The 10,000-nt window shown below is 38.3% G+C and overlaps 1 protein-coding gene across 1 annotated transcript in view; it reads right to left on the reverse strand.

Annotated features, from left to right (window-relative positions):
* Window positions 1-12: 12 nt before the first annotated feature.
* Window positions 13-10,000, reverse strand: part of fam110d (family with sequence similarity 110 member D) — a 15,329-nt gene continuing 5,341 nt past the window's right edge. Inside the window, exon 2 of the mRNA XM_043261794.1 lies at window positions 13-4,525. Coding sequence (XP_043117729.1) covers window positions 2,652-3,920 — 1,269 coding nt within the window. The 5' untranslated portion in view covers window positions 3,921-4,525 and the 3' untranslated portion in view covers window positions 13-2,651. The remainder of the gene's footprint in view (window positions 4,526-10,000) is intronic.

The following is a 10,000-nucleotide window of genomic DNA, read 5'->3' on the forward strand; positions in this document are numbered from 1 at the left end:
ACACAAATGTCGTTCAGAAATAGGATTTTATTAGGACTTTTTCTGTAATATCTCTTTGGGTTGAAATGTAAAATTCTTGTTTATAGAAACATATGCAGGTAGACTGTAAACATGCAAGAAGAAGGAAAGATTTCAGGCGCTCCGGAAGACTGAATGCATCTTGGACGTTGGGGATGAAACACAGTTCTTTTTCACGCCACGGCAAATTTTGCTTCATTTATCAGTGGTATCATAGAGACTGATTAATGCCTCTGACCGGGGCTTCATTACGACAAAGAAGAATCTGTGTCTGATTGATGAGTTCAGATGGTTTTTCGGTTTTCAAGGGTCTCCTTCAACACGAAAACGCACTGGGAGCGCGTCTGCCCCGCAGGGTCTCACTGTTACGTCTTCTTCTACTTCGCTAAATGCTGAGCTTTTGTGAGTTAAAGACAGAAACAGCGAGATCAAGCGCGTGCTGAAGAATGCTTGTGGTGCAGATGCAGTGTGGAAATGAAAACGGCCCGTTTGTAGGCATTTGTGAAAAACAGTTGGGGGGGAAGACGAATGGTTGTTCCAAACCCTAGTGAGCGGCTACCAAATTTTACTTTTGGTCCCCTTTCAGACATTGATATTTGCTGCTTGGAGCACAGTCGTGATACCGTGTACGACAGGATTTTGGCCCAAATCAAATTTGCACGTGCATCCTTTGCTAAAAAGGCAATTCTAAAATGCACAGGGAAAAATATATGTAGTGTTGGGGAGGCAGTGGTTAAATGTAAAGCGATTACGTAATTTAATTACAAAATACATGTAAATTAAATTTGTTAGTTAATGAGTAAATTGACAATTAGAGTTATGAATATTTTCACACACATAGAGGTCTGATTGATTTCTTTGCCAGAATGCATTGACTGCTCTAAAATACACCAATGAGACAGAATAGGACACATACTTATTTGATAACTTTTTTATTTCCTATTTGGGTTCATCTATACGCTTTATTTCAGATTTTTGTGATGGCTGTGCTTTAAAGTTAAACTATCGCTTTAATTCTAGTGAAGATATATTTTGACTAATCGGTGTTGTCTGCTATAAATGTTTCAAAATGATTGAAAACATTTTGTTATAAATTAGAAAATTACAGAAGTAATCAAACGTCAAAAAGTAATTCAATGTAACCAGTTGCATTACTTTAAAATGTAATCAAAATAAACTAGATTTTACATGGGGTAACTTGTAATCTATTACATTTGTATCTATTACAGTACCCTTCCCAACACTAATATTTAGTAAAAATATTACTAAAAACATGCAGTTTTCAGCCAATGTTTCTCAAGTTATTAGCTTAGCAAAATGCTAATATCAAACTCTTTGAACGTCATTCTCTCAAGGCAGCTCGATAGGGTTTGGAGCGCATCGTATCAGTACACAGCACATTTCTTTGGCATACGTTAATAAATCTCAAAATCAGGTTGTTTTTTAAGGCCCTGCTTTTTTCTTTGCATACACTCAGTGTTAAAAATACGTTTCATAGCAGTATATATAGCTCTCGCTCCTTCTCCAATTCAGTGCATTAATATCCCCACAGGGGTCCTCTGTGTGTTTGTTCCAACGCCTGCGTTTAAGGAAAAGAGGCAACACACAAACTAAACTGGGACGGTTGGGAAATGAGGTACACATGGTTCATTTAACACTCATGCATCGGTTTCCCAGCCCCAGAGAAAAAGCTTAGTGGTTTTCAATGTTAAATTATTAATCCGATGACACTTCTTTAAGTTACACTCAACAAATAACGCTCGTAACAGGACGGACTCATGATTATTTCTATTTACAGAGAGTAGGAGATGACATTGCTTAATATACATCATTATCGCCCCCTACACTCTATAGTACACTCGTCTGAAACCGTAGTGGACATTATTGAGTGCACTCAATCAATCCCGTAATGCACCGTAATAATAAGCGTACAGACTGCTAGAGCCATGCAATGTAAGTAATGTGGCAAATGAATATCTGGGTCTCGTTAGTCCACAACCGCATTTGGTTTCCAAATTCACTCATTTGTTTGGTAACACTTTCTTTTGATAGTCCAGTTTAGACATTTTACTAACAGTAAGTAACTTTACCACTGCATGCCTGCTAGCAGTCATTAGAGAAGTAGTAGACTATATAACTTCTAACACTTTATTTTGATGGGTGGAAACTTTGCAAGTATATGCCAACTTATTCCACTAACCCTAAACCTAACAGTCTACTCTGAGAGTTAGTGGACATGTAGTTGCAAAATAAAAATTAATCTTTGGCGTGTAGTTGACATGCAGTTACAAAGTTACATATAGTTAGCAGACTGTCTAAAATGAACTATCAAAATAAAGTGTAACCATTTGTTTTCATCCACTCCTTCGAGTGGACTATATTAGTAAACTAATGTTGGGAATAGTGAATGAGGGTATAGGGGGCGATTTCGACAAAGCCACAGTGTAGGTCATGAAATCAAGGAAGTGTCAGCTTCATATGTGACTTACACAAAATAACACATATGTTCTCGTACTGGTTGTGAAGAGCCAAACAAATCTCTTAAATACAACGTCTTGTGTGAAATAAATACAGCATAGTTTTTCATATTGGAACACGGCTCCAGAAAGTCTCGGGTTTAGTTACCGTGATAATCAAACAGTAGACTCTTTAGGACCCTCCTGGGCTGCGTTCCTGCAACCGTAGAGCCACTTTATGACCCGTGCATTTCTCTCGATAATAGACACACCTGTAGGGATCTGCTCGGCAAGCTCTTCCTGAAAAATCCCTTCTCCGGAGTGTCGGGAAAACTCGCTGGGCTCCGAGCCCCCGCCTCCGACGCTCCTCAGTAGCAGCGAGAGCGTGTCAACTGAACTGGCACCATTCAGAAAGTTCTCCGGTCCGAGCCTTTCCACCATATCCAGGTCCAGTCCACAGTAGTCAAAGAAGCGTTCCTGCTCGGACATGGCTAGCGAGCAGCGTAGTCGCAATTCTGACTTGGAGCGTTTCAAATCGGACCGCATCTGAGGAACAACTGGCTTCCATGGGTCCATGTCGTTATTGTTGGTCATGCAGTTGATCATGCAGTTCTTCGATTGCTTCTCCTGAAAACCAGTGTTATCGTTTTGCGTCTCGTGCATCGAATGTTCTCGCTCGGATTTGCTTGATCGCCTTGTCTCATTCCCACCGTCGACTGTGTCTTTATCATTGGACCAGGACATCCGTGAATCCCCGTCTCGAGAAGAAGCAGCCTTCTCCTCGCTTATCACCATTTTTTGAGCCTCATTCCCACCGCTCTTTTCGCGCATGGATCCCTGGAAGAGCCGTCGTACGAAGCTGTATCCCTTGACCTCTAAGTTCGCATTTTCTCCACCTCCGCTGGCACTCTTGCACTCTTTCTTCTGTCGGTAAATAACCAGGGAGTCTGGACGCAGCATGCGTTTGCCGTTGCTCCTGCGCATTATCGGCGCACTATGCGGAGCAACTAATGGAGCAATGGTTGGAGTTCTTGGAGAATGTGCGGGAGGCTTGTTTGTGTTGTTGCGGTTCTTGGTTTCCACATCGGTTTCGTTCCGACAGTTCTCTTTCCTGGAGTCGTCCTCGTTTTCGTCCCGAGAGAGCAGTGGTGCAGAGAAAGGCACCGTTTGATTCCGAGCCGGGAGAACGGGCGTTGAAGGAGTAGACACTGTAAAGTTGCGACGGGGCACCGGTGGAGGAGTCGCACAAGGAACTAACACAGGCTCCTGCTTTGTATTGATGACCTGTTGACTCTTGACGTACTTTGCCTTGTCGGCTTCCAGTCGCTCTACGGCACTGACGGAACGACCCCTGCTTCCGGCATCCATCTGCCTGCGCAGGTAATCAGGCCCCTTGTTCAGGAGCCGCAGCGGAGAAGGTGAACCAATGGGAGTTAAAGGCTTCATTTTGGAGTAAAATGCATCCAAATAGAAAGGACAAAGCAGCTGCCTTGCCCAAAAACAGACAAGGAACTTGCAAACCACCAGTTTGATCCTTCTTTGAGATCTGAGGTGTTTCAAAATTTTAGGGATCCAAATATAGGACCCCTATGAATATAGATATTTAGGCATTCTGAGAATCTAGGAGGTTTAGGCAACAGACTGGAGATTTTTGTTATAATTAGGCTCTTTGGAAAAGGGACGATTTGATATCTCCATGCAATATTTATATAGGCATTGGGATAAATGGGCAGGGCATGGGGAAATCCTTTTTCCGCAATCCTTAAATCCCAAATGAGATGTTCTCTTCACCACAGAGCATCAGAAATAGCTGCCAGTGCATTTCTTTCCTCCTCGTTTAGTTCCTTTCTTCTGTTGATCTTTTCAGAGGAGGTCATCTAGGGGGGGAAGAGAGCTAATGAGCTTGATTATTTGCTTTTTGATAGCCGTCTCTGGGTTGGGCTTCTATTGTCCTGTGGCGTTACGGTTGGGTTGACCTATACAGCTGGCACCGGGGCACTTCAGAGTTTGATAGACAGAGGTCCAGTCCTTCTCGTTCTGTACCTGGAGCCCTGTGAAAACAAAAACAGTGGATACAAAGTTAAGACTTTTTAGCAATTCTCAAGGGAGAGCCAATCTCCCAAGGCGTAGGCCATATGGCAGCACAAACAGAGGTCCCTGTAGCTTTTTGTGAGCTGATGGAGTTGGCAGAAATTCATGTCTGGGGCCACAGGCTGTGCCATTAACTTATGCATGGACTGAGATGACTTCACAGCACTCGCCTATTGAACTAGTCCTAAATAACAGTTCACTCGTACAAATGCGCTGTCTAAATTTAGTGCGTTTTAGTTTTAAATGAATATGCATAATACATGACACAGCCTGGACTGACGCTGGATGTTACACATGGAATTTTGCCCATTTACCCTCAGATGCATTTAGAAAGTCTATTAAGGGAAACTGTGACCATGTGCGTTCAGACTGCAGAGGTAATGGCCTTCACCATCAGCATTAGCTTAACCCACATGCCACATTTGCATTCCTTGAGGGCTTTGCTAAATAATGCATGACTGCGTCCATATTTTAGAGACCCCAAAATCAACTTATAAAAAACATTTCGTTTAAGTCGTAGGACCATTTACTGCATTTAATTTTGAACACGCTGCAGTGGTTTATATGACTTTAGAATAGCACTAAGAACTCAAAGAATATGACCGCAAAGCTAGCTTAAAATAATTTTGACTGCATGGATGATTCTGAAAAGGAAGACATTCAAAACATGACGCATCAAAGTGCTATTTTTGTACTCCCTTGCAGGAAAAAAAGACAATACACAGCATTTTTGGCAATATGTCCCTGTGACCTAGTAAACGGGAATAACTGTGCTTTGTTTGCCAGTTTCACTATGTGGAGCAGTCGTTTACTGCAACTAAAAACAGGTGTGTGCTGCTAAATTGCAAGCTCTACTTTTCGCACTTAAAGTAAAAAAAAAATCAAAGGCAAATAGGAAACAAAAAAAACCCCTAACATAAAAGAAACCTCGTTCACTTATTTAAAATGACTTTCTGCCGTACAACTACAGCACCTCTCAAGTACCTCGACCCCCTCTGAAGCCCTTCGCTATAAATCCAGTCAAAAGGAGAACTGCAACATTTTCCAGATGTCAGACAGTCCGGGAAAAGCAGCCATTGTTTGGGAAAGTTCCGGGAAAGAATTCTGAACAGGTGTTGAGCATGAGATGGATCTGGATTTAGGGACTTTCAGAAAAGAAGTGAACAACAGGGGGTCTGAACTCAGAAAACACAGTTTGTTTAGCCAGTTGGGATAAGCAGTATAGCTAAAAAAAACAGTCTTTCATTTTCAGCCTTTTGGTTTGAAGACAATCCAAATACATATTAACTGTTTTTATTAGTACCAGCCAAACTTAAAATTAGTAAAAAAAAATATATATATAAATAAAAATCGAAACTTTATTTTCGTTTTTTTGAGGCGTGCATAATATTTAATAAATATTTACCATCCTATATTGTTAGCAAACAATATGATATATTAATAAAGCCATGTAGGGTCCACCGTAAACATGTTTGAGTGACAGATTTGAGCAAACCAATGGCAATCAATGAAACTAACTCTAACGCTGTTCTTGCTATTTAAATTGGAATCAGAGAAACTATAAAAACACTGTTAAAACCCATTTATACAAGTTTTAAGAATTAGAGATTAGCGCTGTCAAAAGATTAATCGTGATTATTGCATCCAAAATAAAAGTTTTTATTTACTTTTAATATGGATTTATCTTTGTATATTACGTATACAAACATATGCATGTGTACATTTAAGAAAATATGGTGTTTATATGTAACATATATTTATATATAATACATAACAGGAATATATAAGTGTATAAACATCAATATTTACAAAATATAAACTGTGTGTGTGTGTTTTTATTTCTATATGCATAAACCATATACACAGCACACATACATATATAATGTAAACAAAAACTTCTTTCGTTTGACAGCACTATTAGAGATATATTGTGAATATTAGTTACGTTTCCATGTCCATAAGACAATATATACCACAATATGGTGCACAGACTGTATGTATGTTTCATAATTGGCAGATTATTATTAGCCTTGTCTATATCACTATGCACTTAAGGCTATTATTGGCTTGTAAATGCATTACCTAACTAATATAGATCTTTCCAAACCAACGCGAAAGCTATTTGAATGCTGGATCACTGTGTTTAGGACAGAAACAGGGCTAATAATAGCCGAGCAGAGGCTTGAATTAAAACATGCTCCGATCTCGAATCGAATCAATCGAATCTACCCCAAAACAGGGGCTCACTTTCTAAACATTAAAATAAAATGAAAGGAATAGGTTTATTATAGCACGGTTCTTACGCGTTATGAACTGTATGCAATTCAGTGAGTCATAAAAGACGGTTCGATAAAGAAATGAGTGTGATTCGATTCAGTCTGAATCGGTTCAAACGATTCGTTCGAAAGCACCGCATCAGTCAATTTATGTCTGTGACTGCTGCACTAAACGTATGAAATCTTTAAAGATCAGGACACTTTCTGATCTACAGAAGCTCAAAACAAACTTTACAGTCGTTTCACACATTCACAGCGTTTGCTGTATTACTCTCATTGGCTTTAAAGAGACAAATTAGTGACATGAAACGCTGCCTGTGCTCTCTCTTTTGAGGGCTGAACCGGCCCGTAATAGCAGCGGCTCTCTATGGCTTGTAATTAACCCCTGCTAATCCAGCCTCCTCTCATCTCGCTGGCTTTCATGCTGCTATGTCTTCTCGTCTCGGTGAAGTCGGTGGGCAGAGCGTCTGCCTGCAGGGGAGGCCGAAACAGCCGTCCAACAAGGTCAGAGAGAAAACAGATGTTTTCTGTCGAGCTGCATCTGAAGCGAAGTAGCGGCACGCGCAAAAAAGACATCTTAACCCATTTTACTAGTTAGAAAGGCCTCGTTTACGAGATTAATATCTTGAAATGAGTTATATTACAGAAGGAAAATGATTCAAACTGCCTAAAAGATTGTGTTTGTGTGTGAGAGAGTTTTACCGGGACACGAAAACGTAAATGACGTTCATGATAGGGCTGTGCGATTAAAACAAAACATCATAATCATTGTTGAGATCACAGTTATTTAATATAATTACTTATGCATTAACATCATGCATTTATTGAACTTTAAATAACTTCTAAACGTAGTTAGTTTTAATAGTAATTTAAATTTATTTAATTTTATTATTTTAATTATTTGTATTTATTAATTAATAAAGAAATGTTTTATATATATAAAATGGTGATTAATTGAATGCAAAATAAAAGTGTTTGTTTCCAAAGCATATAAGCGTTCTCTGAATATTTATTATGTATATATAATTACACACAAATAAGTGTTTTGAAAATATTTACATCTACTGTATATTCACATAATTCATGTTGGAAAAATTATTTAATATATAAACAACATATTTTTCTGAAATATATGTATATTTATATATATATATATATATATATATATATATATATATATATATATATATATATATATATACATATATAATTATTATTATTTACATTTTTACATATGCATATTTTAAACCATAATAGCAATAATTATAGTAATAATACTACGCAAAACTATTTACTTTTTAATACTTTTTTGTTTAACAGAATATATTACAACGAACTATTTCAAATGGTCGAACATTCCAAATTAGAATGTTTTGTAATAATGTAGCAGTTCCAGACAATGAAACATCATTTATAGTCCGTGCCATAAATTTAAACTGAGAGCTATTGCATCCAGTTGATAAAACTTTAATGCTCGTAATTAAAAGCACCCGCAAACAGCGCAGAACCAGTCCGTCCCACCCAGTCTGAGCAGCCTAATTACATTAAAAGGTCCCGCGTTGGACTCCGATAGAAAACTACAAAAGGCTCAGGACGTCCATCACAGACCAGCTCCTGCATTATTTATCGGCGCAGACAATAGAGGCCTCTGGCTACGGAGATAAGAGGATGGACTGAATGCTGCGGCTCATTAGGAGAAAGAAAACACATGACAATAAAACTCAACAGACACAAACACTCTACTCACACAAAGGCAGAGGTCCCGAGCGCAGAGAGCTCCCGGGTGCTTTCATGCGGTTGATGTATGACAGGTGTACGGGTCACCGGGGACCTCTTTAAAACCCGACATTCATCCTAAACCCTCTCCAAATTATGAGGTGGACACTTAGCGGACCCGGTGGGCAGCTATTGTCATGCAAACGTGACAAATGTGAGCCGGAGACTTTGGTGACTTGATGGGCGTCCGCCGCAGACAAATGGGCACCATTTACACCCGCTTTTAACAACACCGCTGATCTGATCACCGCCGGCCGGCCATGAATGCAGGTGTAAATGAGGTCTGATTCGATTATTTAAAATAAATCGGCAGGTGAACAAATGGTCCGGTGAACAAATTTCAAGAAATTTCACTGCGCAAAAAAGAAAAAGAGGACAAAAAGTCTTATATTGTAATTATATATTATATATAATTATTAGTGCAAATATTGTCCAAAAGCTACTTTGATAACTGCAGTAAGTTGAGGTTTTTATGCTTTTCTTAAAAAATAAATAAATAAAGAACACCCCTAAAAAGTTTTAATTACTGAAATAAAAACAGAAAAATAAATGTAAAAAAAACATGCCGTTAATTTAAATATGTAGTTTAAAAGTGTATTTGTTGCATTAAATTTAATGTTGATTTGAACAAAAACAAATATGTCCATACATATTATTGTTATTTATATAATTTATATAAAATAAAATACAAAAATAAATAAATGATTACTAATCGCATCACATTTCTAATAAACTTTCTAAAAACGCATCAAATATAAAAATATAAACTGTTTTGTAAAGATTTAAATTATATTTTGTCTAAAGTTTCAAAAAGCGCTCAGCTTAAAAAGAAATCTATTATTTTTATAGAATTATAATGTATATAAAATTAAAGAAAAATGTTTACTGCATTTAAATGTATTTATTTTATTTTATTTATTTTATCGGTTAAAAGACAAATAAATGCAAATGTGTAGTTATTAAATCCATATATGAGCCTTAAATCAAGCCGTTTTTTGTTTTATATTCTGTCTAAAGCTACAAGAAAGGTCTTCTGCCTGTTGTTCTGTGTATTTCGGGAGTTACGGGGTTAAGGTGTGTTAAAGTGTTCACATCACATCAGTGGACTTTGTCCTTCTTTTCCATTAGTTACGTCATGAACTGCTTTGGTTCGTTTCTTTCACGCTGATAAAGTCCTGATAAAGAGCTATAAATTTCACCCGAGTAAAACTAAATATCCTCCCATGAATGTGGACCTGGCTTATCCTCCTGATCCACGGCTCGGAGCCGGGAAGTTCGGGCAGGAAGGGAAGGAGTTGAAAAACACAAAGGGGCATGGAAACGTCTTGCTTTTCCTGAGTGAAACGCACAAGATGTGTGCAGCAATGACAGGAAAGGCGAGGT

The sequence above is a fragment of the Puntigrus tetrazona genome, chromosome 16 (genome assembly GCF_018831695.1).
Source record: "Puntigrus tetrazona isolate hp1 chromosome 16, ASM1883169v1, whole genome shotgun sequence".
Lineage (NCBI taxonomy): Eukaryota > Metazoa > Chordata > Actinopteri > Cypriniformes > Cyprinidae > Puntigrus > Puntigrus tetrazona.